Source organism: Setaria italica, chromosome VIII, assembly GCF_000263155.2.
Source record: "Setaria italica strain Yugu1 chromosome VIII, Setaria_italica_v2.0, whole genome shotgun sequence".
NCBI classification, from domain to species: domain Eukaryota; kingdom Viridiplantae; phylum Streptophyta; class Magnoliopsida; order Poales; family Poaceae; genus Setaria; species Setaria italica.
In genome coordinates this window covers 33,924,842-33,944,630 of record NC_028457.1, presented here as the reverse complement: position 1 = coordinate 33,944,630, position 19,789 = coordinate 33,924,842, and the positions used below count along the sequence as shown (strand labels likewise).

The 19,789-nt window shown below is 42.6% G+C and overlaps 1 protein-coding gene across 1 annotated transcript; it reads right to left on the bottom strand.

Moving 5' to 3' along the window:
- Nucleotides 1-337: 337 nt before the first annotated feature.
- Nucleotides 338-4,708, bottom strand: LOC101757001 (putative disease resistance RPP13-like protein 3). The gene is made up of 4 exons (XM_004979655.4): nucleotides 4,462-4,708; nucleotides 3,265-4,095; nucleotides 927-2,877; nucleotides 338-730 (listed from the first exon to the last, which is right to left on the bottom strand). The coding sequence occupies exons 2-4, from the start codon at nucleotides 4,083-4,085 to the stop codon at nucleotides 692-694; spliced, it is 2,811 nt and encodes a 936-aa protein (XP_004979712.1). The 5' UTR covers nucleotides 4,086-4,095; nucleotides 4,462-4,708; the 3' UTR covers nucleotides 338-691.
- Between the last annotated feature and the right edge of the window lie 15,081 nt (nucleotides 4,709-19,789).

Here is a 19,789-nt window from a genome sequence, read left to right as displayed (position 1 = left end):
TGTTGGCTAAGAGTGTTTGTTGGCTCTAATTTGAGTAGAGGATTGTGAAAGAAGTATATGAAGGGACGGAAGGTGTCCATGCAACCTCCCAAGTTGTATGTGTATTTGTATTGACAAGTGGCGTGCAGGGATAGAGGGTGGTGCTGCAGAGATGCTCTAGAAGATCGTGGACTAGAAGTCCAGCCAGCTAGAATCTCTTGAGAGAGATGCAGAATGAATGTGGTCTTGGGCATCGTAGCTGCAACGAAATGCCATAACAAAATCAGAAACCGCGCAACAATATATGAATACATACTGCCGTCCATGCTTAAGGTGATTACGGTCACAAGCTGCAACATTAACCCAAAAATACCTTGTTTTTATTTTTCATCAAAATAAACAGCCAAGGCCCTGAACCACTGAGACGCAACTAGTTCAGTCGCTTTGCAATGAGTAAAATAAACGTTCCTTGCACTGAAAAGTGAAAACTCATGATGGGTGGTTCCTTGCACTGAAACAGCAGGCTGCAGTAAAAATCTTACGATGAAACAAAACAGAGGGGGAAGTTAGTCAGGGATTACAATCATATCCACTGACAATGTCATCCTACACTCTCGCAACGAAATGCCATAACAGTTGATGCACAGCAGAAACGATCAAAGCTCTGAGTCTCAGACGCATGTGCGCAGCTCCAGCATCAGGCATATCTGCTTCATCTCCCGGTGTAGCTGAGTCTCATAGCAGTCGTCATCTGTATATCAGATCGAAATATACGAAAGGAAGATTAGAAGAATTGAGGCAAAGGGGCTAGAAGAAAGGTGTGGTGAAAGATCAGCTGGAGATCCACCATCTCAAACAGAGGAATAAACGCAAATACAGTTTAGAAGAAAGGGGGAAGAGAAGGGGGAAGGAGACAAGTAAGGAATAACAATCAGGAGCTGGCGTACTTGTTTATTTAAGATACGAGATGAGGGATGATTGGGATGCATTTTAGCTTCATGCATCAGCGCAGCCTTGGTTTGCTCTCCCTCCTCCTTGCCAGCAGCATACAGGAAAGCATGGACATCCTGCAGCGATGGCAGGTTCCCCAGACCCAAGTCGAGACTACCGTCATTGCAGGCAATTCCTCTTGTCTCCCCCACATAAAACGGAAAGAACATAAGCCATCTGAGCCTTGGCATAGCTCCATGCTGAAATACCACTGGCCACACAAGTCCAAGGAAGTAACAGCGTACAAGGCACGGGAATGCACCAGCACCAACAACGAATCCTGCAAGGATACCGAGGTTCTTATTGTCCACCTCCAGAAATAGAAAGCGGAGAGCTGGCAACCTCCCGAGGATTTCGAGATCGGCCTGATGTAGCTCCCTCACGGCGATTTTCAGCTTGGTGAGGTCCAGAAGAAGTGATGGATTCACCCAAGCAGGAAGTGTTGAAAACCAACAGCTGCTTTGTGTTTGCAATACGCGGAGATGTCGAGGGGCGACCCAGGCATCCAATCCGCCGATGCTGCGTTGACTAATCTTGCCCGTGATAACGAGTTCCTGCATCTTTTGTAGCTTCCATAGGCACTCCAACAGCTTGTCGTTCCACTCGTCCAATTCAATGGACAGCTTCCTCAGTTCAGTTAGCTGGCCCAACTCTTCTATAATATTTCTGGTGGAGTCATCAATGTGTAACTCTGACAGCTGTTCAAGGCATGTCAGGTGTCCAATTCCGTTTGGAACTCTTGTACGGTACTCGCCAATGCATAGGCACATCAACTTTCTTAGCTGGACAACACTCGAAGGCAACCTGGAAATTTGAGTACCGCTTACATCCAATGTTTGTAGAAGCTGCAGGTTTCCTATTTCTTCCGGTAGCCAAGAAATACATGTATCACGTAGTCCCAAATACCTCAAGTGATGCAGATTCTCAAGGTAGTTAAGGCTACTATTAGCTTCTGAAAGATAGCAGTCCTTTAAATCCAGAACTCGTAAAACTCGGCAGCAGTCAAGAGGCGGCACTAGAGAAGCAGCAGCTGGAAAGACAACAACTGACCTTGCATGTTGCAAGCTCCATGTAGCCTTAGCCATCACATGACTTTCCTGGTCATTGTGAAGGGACAACCTTCGAATCGTATTTGACGGAGATGTGCCTCCCATATCACTTAGTACAGTAACAAAGTTTTCTTCACTCGACAAGGAGCGGATAAGATCAAGCACCATATCATGTACACGACAACTTGATATCGTATCATCAAAACGATCATGAATTGGTTGGATCATGCTTCTGTTTATAAGCTCATTGAAGTAACTCTCTCCGAGTCCAAATAGGCTCTTCCCTGCTTTTTCATATTTGATAAAACCTTCACCTATCCACATCCTTATCAAATGATCCTTCTCAATTTCATAATCTTCAGGAAATATGCTCAAATATAACAAGCAAGCCCTTAAATGGCATGGTAGCTTATAATAGCTAAATGACAAAATCTTTCTCATATTCTCCACATCTAGATTGTTTTCCATACCAGTACCAATAGAATTGCACACCTCGTACCACTCCATTTTATCTCTTGCTTTGCAAGCTAGCAAACTAGCCATCGTAATAATAGCCAAGGGCACACCAGCACATTTATTCAGTATTCTGTTAGATACTTCGGCCAGCTCCTCATGAGGACATTTTTCTTCTTCTTCATTGTTGTCTTTGTTCCCATTACCAAATATTCTTCTATACAGTAGTTTTCGGGAGTTATTCAAAGAAAGAGGTTTCATGTTGTAAGCACCCCCAGCTTGTTCAGCAACATGAGAAATACGGGTTGTTATAATAATAGTGTATCCAACATCATTATCAGGCAAAGCATATCTAATCATTTTCCAAACTGATATATCCCATACGTCATCAACAACAACAAAATACCTACACATATGCCAAGTTATTAGCCAAAAATAGTGGTTTAAGGACTGAATAAAGCTCTAATGTTGTTCATATACCAGCTACAAGAAAATTAAGCAAATCAGACCACTGCTAATGGTTTAATGATTAAACTAAAATAGCCCGGGAGCAGGTGGATTGGCAAGTCCGTGGATAAAATAAGTCCACTCAGAATTTTGTCAAAACAAATCGAGGTCCAGTGAGGAAATTATTTGCACTTAATAATGTTGTGGTAATGCTTAAGTGGTTGTGGCCACGTGCATGAACATTTAATTAACCCTATGCAGACTTATAGTATTGTGAACAGAGGGCATAAATTATCAGTCCAAAAAAGTTCATATGTATAAATTGGCGAAAGGAATGCTTTCGTACCTTTTGTCTTCAAGGAATTCTGTGAGTGCTTCTATGAGTCGCCTCTCATCCAATGTTTCTTCGTTGATGCTCTTGCCAAGATCATATAGCAAGCCTTTGTACAGTTTCTTCAGGTCAGGAGTTTGAGAAACAGAAACAAAAGCATAGCAATCAAATTGTGCTCTAATCTTTTTGTACACTGTATTGGCAAGAGTTGTCTTTCCCAGACCTCCAAATCCAACAATTGAAACTATCCTGCCTTGCTTCTTGGGAACTTCATTCTCTTCTATCATAATCTTGCTGATTAACTCATCCCTTGCCTCATCAATTCCAACAAGCTCTTTGACCTCCGTGTACTGAGCGAATAAACGAGGGTCCACAGTTACAGGCTTGTCAACACCAAGGCTGACCTCATACCTGCGGCGCCGCTCGTGCACCTCGATGACACGGCTCTTGATCTCTCTGATTTCTGTAGCAAACTTACGACGAATCATAGGCTGCCATAACCATTCGAGGAACCTATCAATAGCTTCCTTGAAGCTATGCTGTTCGTCCGTCTTCCTCTTCCTCTTCCTCCCCTTGCACTGCACGATATATTTGTCAATATTGTCCTCTATATCGTAGGACATCTCTCTCACTTTCCTAGCCCAGATCTTGTCCTGGTCGTCAATCTTGTCTGCTGGTGTCCTCGAGATCTTCTCGAGGGCACATTGCATGCTCTCGAGCTCAGTTTGAAGGAATTTGATCCCTCCCTTAGCCTCCTTTTGCAGATTGTACTCGCCATCTAGCAACTCACTGAGCTTGTCCAGGAGGCTTGGAATTGCCCCTGTCACGATCTCCATGGATTTGTCCCTGGGCAAGAGCAATGAGTAAGGTTGTATGCTAGTACTAAAATGAAACTGAATGATGTATGATTGATGTTTTTCTCGACATTTGAGTTGTTGACGATCTACCATTAAAATTCAAATCATTAATCAAATTGTGACATCGTTTGAACAGCTTAATTCAGATGGAGAGAAGCTAACGACAGAAATCATATTAATTGATGAGAGAAGCTAACGATAGGGTCTCGTGACTTTATCTCTTTGTGGATGGCCGCTTGGGCTCCTTCGGATGGGGGTGCTCGACCTGCCTTTTCGTAGGCTGTAGCTATTGCCTATTGGGAATGGATGGGCATGAAGAAGATTGAAGAACAAGAGTGCGACAGCTAGGACTCACTGGTTTGCCGGATCGCGCCGCCAGCCGCTCGTCGCCGGACCGAGGTTGCTTGATTCAAGCTTGCTCGGCCGCAACACAGCTCACCGCTCGCAACCGCCTTGGAATCGCACGAAGCAGAGGTCGATGGGATGCGGATGCAGGGGAAGGGGAAGGCAATTAATAATTGAAGGTAATAATGCATCACCGCTCAGTGGCCCCGCTGCTCAACCACCAAACTCAATGCTTGCTGGTCGCTGCACGTCCTGCTCCTGGCCCCGCTCACGTGCTCACTCCAGTCTCCAGTCGACGACTCGAGGTCAAGGCCAAGGTCTCCCCATCGTTTCCGGTTCCGTTTTGCTGCCTTTTCTCCGGTCACTATCGTGAGTTCTGGACATACTAATCCAATTTCTGGACAAATACAATATAATGCTCTCCCATGCACTTGTTCTCTTGATTACTTGCTCTTATCTGTACGCCTCTTCCATGAAGGAGTAGGTGCGGCCGCCGGCAAGTCCATGTTGGCTTTGAAATACGAGTTTGACCTTAATATTGTGGAAAAAGGCAAAAAAAAAAAAACAGAGAAGTCATTCTGCTGCAAGAGAATTTCTTATGGTCTCATGCCAGCATGTTTTTGTATATACGTTTTCCAATTTCCTCCCTGGTTGCATTGATTCCAATTTCCAACAGGTCACTATGGAACCCTATCATTCGTGGCCCATGCGACTGTAACGATTGCACGTTGCACCTAACAAGGACATTGAATTCGGCCTCATCTGTTTGTCCAGAGAACCACGGCCAGGCACGAGGTCAAGGTCTGCGGTATGCCTATCAGTGTAGAAACTAATTGAGCACAGCCTGAAATATCAGTGCAATTTCTTTAGTCCTTGTCGACTGTGAAGGGTCCTGGATAATAAATACAATTTCTTTAGTCCGTGTTGACTGTGAAGGGTCCTGGATAATCAAAGCAATTTCTTTACTCCCTGTCAACTGTGAAGGGTCCTTGCAATTTCTTGACAAATCCAAGGCACCCGGGACAAGCCCTGGCATTAGTCTCAGCTTAACAGACATGTTTATTTTTTCGATAAAGGGCAGACATGTTTATGCATGCTTTGTTCTTCCCGTGTACATAGGGTCCACCTGCTCCTGATTCTTTAGCGGGGGTTGATTCTTGCAGAAAAGTAATTATGTGGTTGAAAGTGATTCTCTATGATTCTTTGAGCAATTCTACGGAGAAAGGTTTTCTTTGCGAGAACTCTGATTCCCTGCACTGTGTCCTGGGCCCCTGCCGCTAAACTATATATTCCCCACGCGCTGATGCCGCTAAACTATTCCCTTCATGACTTCCATGCATTTGGTTACATAAGTCAAAACTTATCATAGTAATTTGGCTTCCTCTAATACTTGAGAGTTCTCTGGCTTATGTGTAGTACAGCTGCTTTTTACGGTGATACAGGTTACTCTATCTCTTGTAATATTCTCAATGGCATCCAGCAAACTGCTAATCAATCATTCATTCATCATGGGTGATTGAGTGCACTCTGGAATCATGATCTCGTTTCGCAAACCACACCCATCAAGTCAAGGAGTGAACTGAATTATTACATGACCGAATTCTGAAGATCGGATAAAGAATGACATTTGGTGCTCGGCAACAGTCTTGCTGCTGCCGCTTCAAAGTAGCCCATACGAGCATTTGTGATTGGGCTGCACAAATGGATACACTCCTTGCCGGCGGCGACAGCTCAGATGTTTAGGCATGTTCCCTTCCATTCAGTCATGTATCAAGTGAATCGTGTGACCTGCAGCCTGCAGGCTGTAGCTTTGCTTGCAGCCAAGATTCAGTCACACTAAAAAAAGACTGACTCTTGCATGGTTGACGGAGGAACTTTGGAACAAAGCCATGCAAATACACTTTCGAGCATAATGATCTGCTTCGATCCCATCTTGCAACATTTTCGAGCAGGGCCAACAATGTGACCTCGGGCCTGCCTGAACCGACTACAAGACAACGGCCTCGATCTCGACTACTTCTCCGGTCTCTTTAGGGCCTGTTTGGTTCCTTTGCTTATTTTTAAGCACCTGTCACATCGAATGTTTAGACACTAATTAGGGGTATTAAATGTAGACTATTTACAAAACCCATTACATAAGTGGAGACTAAACGGCGAGACGAATCTATTAAGCCTAATTAATCCATCATTAGCAAATGTTTACTGTAGCAACACATTGTCAAATCATGGACTAATTAGGCTTATAGATTCGTCTCGCCGTTTAGCCTCCACTTATGTAATCGGTTTTGTAAATAGTCTACGTTTAATACTCCTAATTAGTATCTAAACATTCGATGTGACGGGTGTTTAAAAATAAGTCAGGCAACCAAACCAGACCTTACACTAACGCTTCAGGAACTAGTAACGACTGAACGACAGAGCCACAGAGGATCTATTTGTTCCTGCAATGCACTTTTATCTGTCACAGATACAGCATTGGCGATGACCATAAGATTTTATTGGTAAACGGCAAACGTCTCTTTCACTAAGGATGTGAATGAAATATTTTTTTATAGAACTTGCCTGTACAAACATTGATGTGAATAAAAGACTCGTGTTTCGCAAACAGAGGCATGCATCTTATATAAACTCTGCTCGAAAGAAACTGCTGAAGAATTTGAGCGGATGGAAACATCATAAACCATACCCGGATCCCCACATGGCTTTTCGAGCTAGCTCCAACATGCTTGTAATGTTAGTTTGGTTACCTCCAATAGCTGAATACTTTAGAGTACATCTTAACAGCAAGATACACAGGTTGTTCTACAGTTCTACCTCTTGAAACATTTTGAATGGTAAATGATAGTGTGATAGTCTTTGGTATTGTTGCTTTAAGCATGCATCCATTGATCATTGATGCAAGTCATGCAACAATTATTCATGGATCATTCATCTACCATGATCATGTCATGCTAGCACCACAGTTAGACACCACACTACACTTGTGTTCTCATCCACATCCAGGTAGCAAACTCATGTCATTGATCAACTATTCAAGAACCAGAGGATCTTTTAACAAATAATACATCATGTCTATCCATATCAGTTACAAACACGTATACTATTAGCAACATAGGACGCATTCCAGTGTTTAGTGCAATCTATGATAGAGTAACCATGTCCGCTATTATCACTCATGTCTCTTGTTGGCTCTGATTTTTGTAGTGGATCGTGAGAGAAATGATTGAATAGGCAAAAGTAAAGTACAATATGCCCACATGCCTCGCCGACTCGTTGTGGATGCATTCAGCTACACAAGTGAAAGCTCATAATTTGGTTTCCTCAAATGTTTCTGAAGAACCGAAAGAGCGATCAGATGGGGTGAATGGAAACCTTTAAAATTCTTCAAAGAGAACAAGGCCTATGTCCCAATTTCCACTCAAAACACACTTCGCGTCAAGATGACACTAGTCAACCCGTGACAAACTCACTCTAGGAACAATAGGAGACGCTCAACTCATAGCGGAAGCAAAGCATAAATCGACTCCATCAAGTTTGCACAAATAAGATTTAAGCAAAGATATTACTAACCACTTGCTTAACTAGGCATGGAAGGATTAACAATTAATTTAAAGAGCTAAGCATGATTAGTAAGACAAAACACTAAACAAGTAGCTAAACAAGGTGTCAGAGATTTACTAGTGATTTCAGCGATTAAATCACACAGACTAGTAATTGAACGATAGAACTGTGGCCTTCTCACCTTGCTGGGCCTGCTCCCCACGCTAGCGGGCCGCTGCTGCTGCTCGCTTGGGCCACTGGTGGACCAGCTGCTGCCGGCCGGCGATGGCCCGCTTGCCTGGGCCGCTGGTACTGGGCCGTGCCTGCAACTCGTTGGCGCTGGGCTTCGCTCCTGGGCCACGAGCTCCTGGCTGCTGGACGTGCGGCCTGTGGCCTGTGTGCTGGGCCTGCCTCACGCGTGGGCCAGCCTGGTGCACCTGACGGCCTGCTGCGCGTGCATGGCCTGCCTGGATCGTTTGCTCAGCTGGGCCTCTGCTGCTGCGTCGCACGCGCCCTGTCGGCCCGCTCGCCTGCTGCTGCGCTGACGGCCCGTGTGCCTGGCCTGCTGTTTCACGTGCAGCTGCTTTGTGTCTGCTTCGCTCGATACCTGCGCAAAGAACAGAGACGACCCGAAGAACACAAGAACAGCCTCAAGAACATGCAAATCTTCAAACGAGAAATCCTCCTTCAAATCTCCATGGATCGAGATGAAACTTAAGACAAGGATGCAATACCTCAAGGGCAAATGGATCCACGAGACAAATCTCAAAAATCTTAAGTATATTCATCGCAAATCTTGGAGAAAACCGAAACCCTAACTCAAACACGGTTTTGGGAGAAATTCAAAATTCAAGTTGGATTTGTGAGGGATTTGGAAGGGATCATATCAAAGATGCTCCCTAAGGTCCTAGCAACATTTTCCATCAACCAATCTTACGAGATTTGGGCTCAAACACGAAGAATAATAAATCCCAAAAATGGCTCCGAAAATAGAAAAAAAACACTCGGGAATCAAAGATTTAGCACGATTTGAGATAGCTAACAATGCTAAATTACGAGAACATATTCTTTATAAGAAGATGAGGACTAGCCTCCTCCCTTCATCCACCCACTAATGATGAAGAAATTAAGAGAAAAGAGTAATCACCCTCTCATCTCCCTTTTCTCTCTCTCTAAGCACATGACTAGCCTCTAAGAAAAAAAATAATTTTGAGTTCCTAAGCAAAGAGATCTGAAATAACCAGCCATCCACCCATATATATAGTCCTTGGCAGATGATCAAACTACCCCTACAACATCAACTAAGATAACCACCAACGCAGGGGTATTTTGGTTCATATTTTTATCGGCGCATCCGACTGACACGCCACCTTCACGACTTTGCTTCGCCTCGACGCAAACTTCGCGATGACGTCACGTGCCCTCCTTCTCGAAGCTCTGGCCGCACCAGGCTCACCCCTGGTTTTGAGGCTCAAACCAGGAAACCTGCCTGCGCAGTGGTTTTGAGGCCCAAACCAGCCAAACCGTCCATCTCCGCTTGGCTGCCACGTGATCTCCTCGATGTTGACGCGTGTCCGGCCTTCGCCGAGCCTCCCGCTCGACTTGACCGACGCCGTCTCCATCCGTCATGTTCTCTCGCTCTTTCGTGCACTATGTGGACCGCCCATGACTCCGCCTGGACACCTCGGGTCCATCGATAAGCCTACTTGCGTTCATCCTTCACCGCCCTTGTCCACCGGCATGAACCTTTCATTCGACCTTCACCGCACATCGTCGGCCGCCATGTCACATCCTACACCTGCACATCACAAGCCAAGAGTAACATCAATCCAACATAATGTTGTCAATTACTCATCATCCAAGGGTGAGTTTCAGACTAGCTGCTTGAAAGAGAACACACGTGGTACTCTATCTCTGGGCATTCAAGGCATAGGCATGTGAGTGTATATACAGAACACTCTTTGTAAGCAGTGCTAGTCATCCAACAAATGTTGGTACACCATTCATCTATCATGGGTGCATACCGGAGTAACGAGCTCTTCTCAGGACTCATCAGTATTTTTTTTTTTTTTTGGTTTGTTGGGTGCCAATGCCGTGTGTGCGAGACGGAGGAGATGAACCGATGGGCTTCCCTCAAATGGCGCACGCGCAGTGCAGCCCATATTAGGGGAGCCAAATCATCGGCGGGAATGCAAGCAAATTGGGTGCCTAGCGAAGGAATTGCCCACCTGTGAAGTGTAGCTTTTTATTATTTTTAAAAAGAAAGAAAATGCATGAGCACTCTGCGTATCTGTTGAAGCTTTAACGTCTGTCAGAACTGTCTCTTCATACATAGTTCAGTCTGTCAGGCAAAAGTCGCTAACCACACCATCGAGGCATCGGATGAAGTCATAAAGGACAGTTCTTGATCCCTAACCAGGAAGCACATCATGGAGACATTGGTGGAATAAATTTGGGCTCAGCAGCTTGGTGTTTAGGCCTGTGCTAGGCCCAGAGAGTCCTGCTTCGTGGAAATCCTTAATTTTTCGTTCACCGAGAGTTTAGTCAGTTTTGCTAAACTAGAGAAGATTGGCTAAACTAGAGAAGACCAGCGTAAAACACAGAGATTGGCAAGTGTTAGCAGAGACGGGGTCTGTCCCTCTCTATTTTCTGTTTGATCCGTGCCCTGTCTCTTCCATGGCTGACTTAGGAACTTTGGAAGGAAGACATACAATTACCATACGTTTTGTACAGTGTATGGCTCCGTCGGGTTCAAATTCTTATGCCGCCGCTGTCGCAGATTTCCAGAAGGACTAGCAGGATCAGAAGAAACATCTTTGTATTGAAAATTGAAATCAAGAGAGGACTCTGAAATTCTGAATTTGGACTTTTGGAGCTCTGCTCTCTGTCACAAGTGTCTTGTTCGACTTCAGAGCTCCGTCAGGCACGAGTACGCAACACAGCGGTTCCACGACTGAACGACAGATGATATCTCTGTTCCTGCAAATTCCTTTTATCTGTCACAGTATCATTTTTGTTTTTGCTGTTCAATTTGAAAAAGAAGGAATTTTTGCTGCTGGTATGCTATCTCCAAGAGTTCGATCAGAATGAGAGAGGATCGACCCCTTCAATACACTGTGTCGACGTGTTACATCAGTTGTACTCGACAAAGACCATGAGAAGATTAACTTACCGTGAATCCAGTAAAACGTCCGAACAAGCAGAAATACCAGATACCACAGCCATATGCCCACGTCGCCCGCTGAGTTACCTAGAATGAACTAAGCCACACAGGTCAAAGCTGAGGATGATACTTTGGTTACCTCCAATAGCCCAACATTTCAGAGCTCCCTCCCAATATATACAGCTCGTTTACACCTCGACAGAGAACTACAAGTTGCTCTACCTCTTGCAGCATTTTGAATGGCATCCAAGCCACGGGAGTATATATATGATAGTACGACAGTCTTGAGCATTGTTCTGGCTTGTAATATAAGCATGCATCCGTTGATGCAAAGTCATCCAACAATTGTTCATGGATCATTCATCAGCCATGAGTTGATCTGACGAGGCGTAAGTGTTTTGATTGCTGGTTCTAATGTGGTGTGACCTCAAGGAAACGAAGAAGGTGCTGAACTGATAGTAGAACTAAAGTACAATATACAGTGAGCCTCTTCAGATTTTGCCGCCCTGAAATGAAAATATTTATCATCGTTTGAAAAGGATTTAGGCATTTGGCAGGAGTTTGGTGATATCAAAATGTAAAATAATTGCGGTTTTCCTTCAGACGCATGACCATTAAGTTAACTGAACTATATATATGACTGAACTCTGAAGATCAGATCAAAGGTGATGGTTGATGCTCCGCCGCAGAGACCCTCCCAAGTTTGTGCTGCCGCCGGCGCTGCTCTTCAAAGCGCGTGCTGATCACCAGCGGGGGATGAGGGAGGAGGCCAGCCAGTAGCATGCAGGAGGGCACAGGCCTACGGATAGGCAACGTGCGCTGTTATTTAGACTTTCGTTGTGACCTCATATATTCAAAATATCAAACTAATATACTCAACATTTTAATTATTAGATTCAACATTCTTTCAAACTACATTCAACATTTTGAATAAACCATTTCAACATCTAATTAAAAATGTTGGAGTAGCATACTTAAAATTAAAATGTTGAGATAGATCGTCCAAAATATTGATTTTTTAAAAATAGTAAAATATATTCATATTAGATCTCACTAGTCCATCAACCGTTCTGCACGGCTACACTTTTAGGTGACATAAATATTAGTATTTTTTATTTAATTTCATCAAGATGAACAACCAATTAAATTTTCTATTTTTGATTAATTTTCTAACACTTATGGAATCATTAGAAGGATCACAAAAATTTAAAGTATGGACTCTAAATAATATAAAAATAATACATAACATATTATTTAGTACTTGTCATGATTGGGGAGCAAGATCAATATACATTTTGAAGATTGTAGTGCATACTATGTTTGAAATAAAATTGCTAAGTACAATTAACTTTGTTTTTTATTTCAAAGATCCGGACAACAGGAAGCAAATCAATATGGTTCCTATCTTCTCTTCGGTGTAGTTTGTATTCCACTATGACAGCTATCAAGAAAATTGAGTACATGGGCGTATGGGAGGCCCCCTGTTTTGGAATTCAAACGTGTAGCTAACTACATTCAAAATAGCAACCGTTAATCCACATGTTGAGTAATTAGTAACATATTGAATATGGTATGTTTGGAACATTACTTGCAATGGTTCTCCCAGTACGTCTCTCATCAATTACTCCTGATTATCTTAAATTTCACCATCATTAATAATTTATAAACTGAAAATAATCCGAAAAGTGCTACCATAGTGAACAACAATTATATCTACAGATCAATAAGGATCGTGTCAGGACTTAACTGTTCTCTACTACCGAGCAAAAGATTGCATTCCATAGTCTGGTTACTGTTGTCTTGATTTTTTTAAAATTCCTTTCCTGGTCTAATTTCACTTAAGGTTTTGCCACCGTTGTAACTGGTTCAATTGCATCACCAAGATGGTGATGGATCCACTACTTGTGCTATTTTTCTATACAAAAGTTATGGTATACAAACATGGCATTGTACAAAACAATTCAAGAAGAAGGATGATCTTGCGAGATAGGTTTGGAAGGAATATAAAATCAAGCTATTTTTTATACCAAAGTTACGGTATACAAATAATGATCAGATATAGTATATAGATTTGGTAGGACTAAGAGTTCAAGTAGAATTTCGTACTTTAAATTCGCAAGGGATGCAGAATCGACCTATTTATCTGTACATATGTTATGGTATACAAATAATCTTCCCATAAAACAGATTCGGCAGGAATAACTGTTTGAGAAGAATTCATTACCTCTCAATTGATGAAAATGGAAGCAGGCAATAGCCCAAAACAACAAAGAAATGACTTGACTTACCGTTTGGATTTCTAGTTGATGGGAGCAGTACAAAAGTATCGGTTTTTCGTAAAATATTTAAATTAGGCTGAATGGGATCTGTAGGACATTATTAGATTAATTTTTTTAATAGAATACGTGGGTAATTGAGATATAGAAACATGTGATTATTTTAGGCTATTTATTCGTAATGGTATAAGTGAGTAATTTTTTAGAAATAGAGCATAGTCAAACAACTATTATTAACAACGTTGATTACAACATACTGAATTTGGTAGCAAGATGTTTCACTTTTTTTAGAATTTCTAAGACTTCTCTATTTTTCAAGAGCCCACCTATGATCCTAGATGGCTTTATGTGGAGGTTTTAAAAAAGAGTCCCCAATTATTTTGATGGAGAGGAGATGCAATCAGTATTATTTTAGGGGAGGAGAGATGAATGCTTGTTGAGATCGGTAGTAGTTGATCAAGTGGATTAAGTGGAGGGTTGGAGAAATTAACGAAGATATCCTTTACGTGAGATGTATAGGCTATACGTTTTGTTCATTTTTTTACAAATTTAGGATTTCTTTATATTTATTTTCCCGTGAACAGGCGTGAGGAGGATTGATGGCATCCTTTTATGAGCTTCCATTGATAGAGATTAAGGATTAATATTTTTTACTTTATATTATTTTTAGTGGCACATTTTTGTTATTTAAATGAAATTAGAGGATTATGTTAGATTATTTTCATAGTGGCAAAGGTGGGTAATTTATACGTAGATTTAGAGGGTTACTTTAGGTTCTTTTTATAATGGCATATGTGGTAATTTTTTACAAAATATAATAGATCTAGTGGCTATTATTAGCAATCATAATTAGAGTCTAACTGATTGATGGCTAGATCTTTCTAATTTTTGTGAGAATTTCTAGAATTTCTCTATTTTTCTAGAGTGTCCACCTAGCATCCTAGGTGGCTTCACGTGGAGACCTCAAAAGAAGTCTCTAATTAGTAATAGTAAGATAAGATTATGTTACATTAATTCTTAGCAAGATAGTGGTTCAAACGGATTCAAAAATAAATTTACGGTTTGGGAGAAAATGTAGTTTGAAGTTTGAAATTCCAAAGAAAGACCCACCAACTAGTAAAGCATGACTCATTGGGTAACCTGCACCATCAGTTGCGCGCATGCATGCGGGCCTGCTCTGATTCCGACTGCTGTGCGGTTGAGAAGAGTTGCACCGGATCTCAATATTGGAAGTCAAGTAGCTAAAAAATTACCGGAAGCCATACAGGTTTCCCGAGGATCGCGCCGACTGACCAAATTCGTTCTACGGGCCTCTAATAAAAAAGGCCGGGCTCATTAGCTCAGTAAACGGGCCTTCCCTTGGCCCAGACAATTGACACTGGCACTCGTTCATTCAGTTCAGTTGATATAGTTCTTACTGTTTAAAAAAAAAGTTCATAGTTCTTAGTTCTTAACAAGTTGCAACAAAAAAAAAGATCCTGCACACAAGTTACTCTTAATACTATACTACCATGTAACATTTGCACGGCAACAAAGGCATGAGAGTATATATGATAGTCTTTGGTATTTATCTAGCTTGCAAGCATGTAACCGTTGCTGCAAGTCGTCCAATAACTGTTCATGCATCCTTCATCTATCATGAGTGCACTCCGGATCGTGAGTTCACTTTACAATGTTCATCTCTTAATTAGTCATCAGTGTTCTGTTTGCTTCGTGCCAGCAATGTCGTGTGAGACATGAAGCAAAGAAAACGAAGAAGTGGCTAAACTTATGCCACTATATATGTATAAACGTGATCATATTTTTATTTTATTTTTATGTGAATTTCAAGAATTTATCTTTTTTTTCTAGCGCATCTTATGAGTATTAACATGGAGGCTCCATAACAAGTAGAAGATTGCATTATCTAGTTTGCATGTGTAGCTGGTTGTGATGTATAGTAAAGATGAACAAGGTCAAACAGATACAAAAGTTCTTGTATCCGACATTTTTTTTTAAAAAAATCATGATTGATGGCTTGGTTGACAACGAGCACCACACTTTGGTGCCGCACCACCACATTACACATGTGCTCTTATCCAGATCCAGCTAGGTAGCAAACTTGATCGTGTCATTGATCATGCCATCGATCAAGTCAGCAAGAACCAGAGGCTCTTTTCTCAGATACATCGTCATGGCCATCCGTACCCGTCACGATCGTGTATACTATTAGCACCATGGGCCGAATTCCAGCGTTTAGTGCAAGCTTTGATACAGTAACCACACCAACTGTTATGGCTCGCGCCATCTTATATAGAATTGTTTGTTGGCCCTAATTTTTGTAGCAGACTGTGAGAAATATTTCAATAGGGCACAGTAAGGAAGAATATGCTGATATGACTCGTCGAATTGTCGTGGATGCATTCAGCTACACAAGTGAAAGCATGTAATTTGGTTTCCAATACTTCATAAATAGCTGCTTGAAAGAGAAACGCAGGTTACTCTACATATGTTTGGTAACATTTTGAATGGCATCCAAGGCATGGGAGTGTTTATACATAACACTCTTGTAAGCAGTGCAGGTCATCCAACAAAGTGCTCATTCCGGAACCATGAGCTCTTTTCACGATGCATCAGTGTTTCATTTTACCGGGTGGCAACGTCATATGACCTGAAGGAAATTGAAAAATGAGATTAAGTGATTAAATGATGGTATACACACGGATGCTTTAGTAAGCCTCGTCGGGCTTTGCCAGCAGGCCCGGCTCAGAGGGGTGTGTGTGTGGGGGTGGGGGGTGGGGTGGGGGGAGGGGGGGAAGCAGTGCGACCGCCGGGGGTTATGGAGCTGGGAGGTGAGGGGCAAGATCATATAGGTAATTCGTACATACAATTTTCTATTTGGCATAATAAGCATTTGAAGGCCTATCACAAAGTAGCCCATGCCGTAGGTAACTCTCTCTTCCAGACCTATTCTACTTAACTTGATCCATCAAGCGGAGGGCAGGCCGCAGGCAACGTTTCGTCTGATCGTTTCCTGCCACCATGACTCTGCGTGCCCATCAACATGCTCTGGTTGAGGAGAGAAGACGCCCACGTCGATTGACTCCTTACCCAGCGAGGCGGCGACCGATAACAGCAAGGACACCAATCCGATTCGCTTGTCACAGTAAGCAACACACCAATTGATTAGTTTTTCCAATTGTTTTCTTATTTTTTATACACTATGCTTATACTGATTGTGTTAGGGTTAAAATTTCTAATTCAATGTACTTATTTGAATACGATAGATGTTTCCTAAGAAACATTTGTCGAGTGCTCAGAAAAGAAAAGAAAAATAAAAAGAACAGTTCGTAGAATCGCAGAGAGGTTCTCTACGTAAGTTTGAGATCAACTATGTTACAAGAAAGATTGAATGGTTTGGCTATGTGCAGCATTGAGAAGGATGTTTTGGACGACATTACTTGAAGATTTTGCATTAAGAAATGCCCGAAAACGGTTTTTTACGAAACACTGAAACATTATTTTTATTTGAAGTTATCATAATGGTTATTATTTTTAGTTTTTTGTTACACTATTGTTATGTTTTATGAGCTATACATGTATGGCTAAGTAATTTTTATTACTCATACTATATACTATATCAAAATTAGTTTGCTTACCCAAAGACCCTTAAAATTATGAAGCCCGCCCTGCCGACGAGCGCTCGGGCTGACATGCCGCGTGGCGCCGGAGTTGACACCGACTCCGATGAAGGCTTCGACCTCGGGCGGTGCCATCCCGCCTGACACCACAGCGGATGTCAGTATTGAACCAGCGGCAATAAGATTTTTTGTTTTTTTGGTTTAAATGATTATGGCTGGACAACTGGACAAGCAACAACTCGAATGTCTCCGATCACTAGCATGGTTACCCGTCGGTTGCAATGGCACCGTAAATCAGACATGCACAAGCTTAATTCCAACACTAGACATGGTAGCGGTGGGTAAATACAGTGAAATATAAGGGTAGAATAGAACACCATCACCACAAAGCTAGTTGTGTCATCTTGACTAGTAGAGATAGTTACATAGCCACAAGATTGTGAATAGAACCTCTGCCAAAGAAACTCAAGAAGTAACTGTTGGGGTCCAAAAGTGGCAGGTCTAGCAAAACCGATCAAATTGGTCTCCCAAAATGCTCAAAAGGCAAATGGGAGTTCCTCTAATCGCTACATGCATGCTTGGTTGTGCTACCCGCACACAGGTAAACAAGTCAATGCTCTTCGTGGTATTTTTGGTTTCCTCTAATGCTTCAGTGTTGGAAGAGGAACACAAGTTACTCTTACTATCCATGCAACATTATGTTTTGAATGCCATCGAAGGCATAGGGGAGTAGAATATATATATGATAGTCTTTGGTATTGATAAGCATGCATCCGTTGCCTTAAGTCATGTTGGAAACAAATCTTAAGGAGACACGAATACAACAATGTAGAGTTGGCACTCGTGATTCAGTTCTCAAAAAAGATCATCACTTTATGTCGGGTAGGGCTCCCTTTTACCGGGTCACTATACATTCCAAGATTATCCTATCTCAACTATTACATTCCTAAAATGTACTGTACATAAAGGTCTTTTGGAGGTAACTTATTCGACTTGGTCTCTTCTATTGGGTCACGCTTTTCACGCTAGCGAGTAGTCATGTTAATCACGCCACCGGGGGTTCACGTTTCCAACACCCCCATGTAGTCATGCTTTTCACGCCCTTGTGCCTTTAGCCTTGTTCCAGCAAACCTCTTTACCTATGCTTGAAGTTCTCTCATCCTTGTACTGAGAAAGACGCCTAGCCTCGTGCCTTGAGCCTTAGCGCGCTTATTCTAGTAATCCTGAATAAAACATAGTGAAAAACTCGTCGCTAGAGGTTAGCTTCGAGCACCCGAGGGTAAGCTTTGTCACATTTTAGCCATTAGCAATTATCCCTTAGCTTCGAGACTCGAGCTATGGAGATGGTGCGAGGCTGATATGGTTTTTATGCCAAACTAGTCTCATGAAGTTAGCAACCTTCACCCGAAGGTAAAGATTTCACAATGCAAGTTGGCTCATGCCAAAGAGACGACCTTGAGGGTGACCGTCTTTTAGGATGATCCCCAACAGTAGCCCCTTGTGGGTGAGGGTCGACACCGACGGGCCGAACCCACGATTAAGGATTGCTTCTCCCAAAAAACGTCAGCCTCGAGGGTCAGGGAGAAACGAGGCAATGTTTACCTTTTAAGTCGTACGTGTCAATTTCTTATTGGATGACGCTTCGTATTCGGCTCGAGGTTTAAAGTGTCATTTTGCGTCCGTTACCGTGCCTATAAAAGAGGGGGGGGGGGGGGGGCTTAGGTCACTTTCGAATTTACCTTCGCATCTTGAAACTTCGCTCACTACTTGCTTTTGCGTGTTGCTAGTTGCTTTGAGATTTGTGTGTTGCATGCTGTCTGCCTTGATCTCCAAAGTCTCGAAGGTAACGATCTTATATGTATTTTACTTTTTTTTATGTTTTGCTTTATTGTTTTTTATTTTAACTTGATATTTGATCGTTGCTTAGCTGGCTCGTATAATGCAAACTACGAGGCCTATGACCGTCGAGGAATTTGCTGAACAGTCGAGGCTTCGCACTGAGGCTGGAGAAGACCTCGAGTTGGTTGAGGCTGGTGAGGGCGTTGCTGACGAGGTTACCACAAACAAGGTTGATGTCGAGGTTGCTGCCGATAGCGGGGAGGACCTTTCCAACATCGAGGAGGACCCCTCAGACATGATGGCTGGCAAGGAAGTCTATCCTCCCACCCTGCTATTCGGGAGATCTTTGGTTTCAAAGAATACCATAGATTTCTATGTTAGCAAGGGTTATTTTCCCGAAGGTATTGCTAGGCCTCCAAGTGACGAGATTGTGCCAGCGCCTAAGGTAGGTGAGGTTGTGGTGTTCAGAGACTTCTTCACCACGGGCCTAAGGTTTCCGTGTGACAAGGAGTTTCCAAGGATTCTGGATCCGTATAGGGCTAGGTTTTATCATCTTACCCCAAACTCCTTTGTTGCACTCTCCAAGTTTTACTGGGTCCAGCGCACATTTGGTGGGCCAATCAATATTGATGGGCTCACGAGGTTATTCGAGCTTCACATCCAATGGAAAAGGGTTGTGTTCGATGATGAGGAAGGTACCTTCGAGACACAGTTTGGTTGCTGCATATTCATGACTCGGAGGAAGAATGAGAAACAGAAAATCCTGAGGGTTGAAATTTCCTCGGCATAGAAGAACATGTGGGATGACGATTGGCTGAGCTATTGATTTTATGTTAAAGTTGACATGGCCAACACATCTGGCATCAACCGGTCATTTTATCCTTTCTATTCCCCATTAGG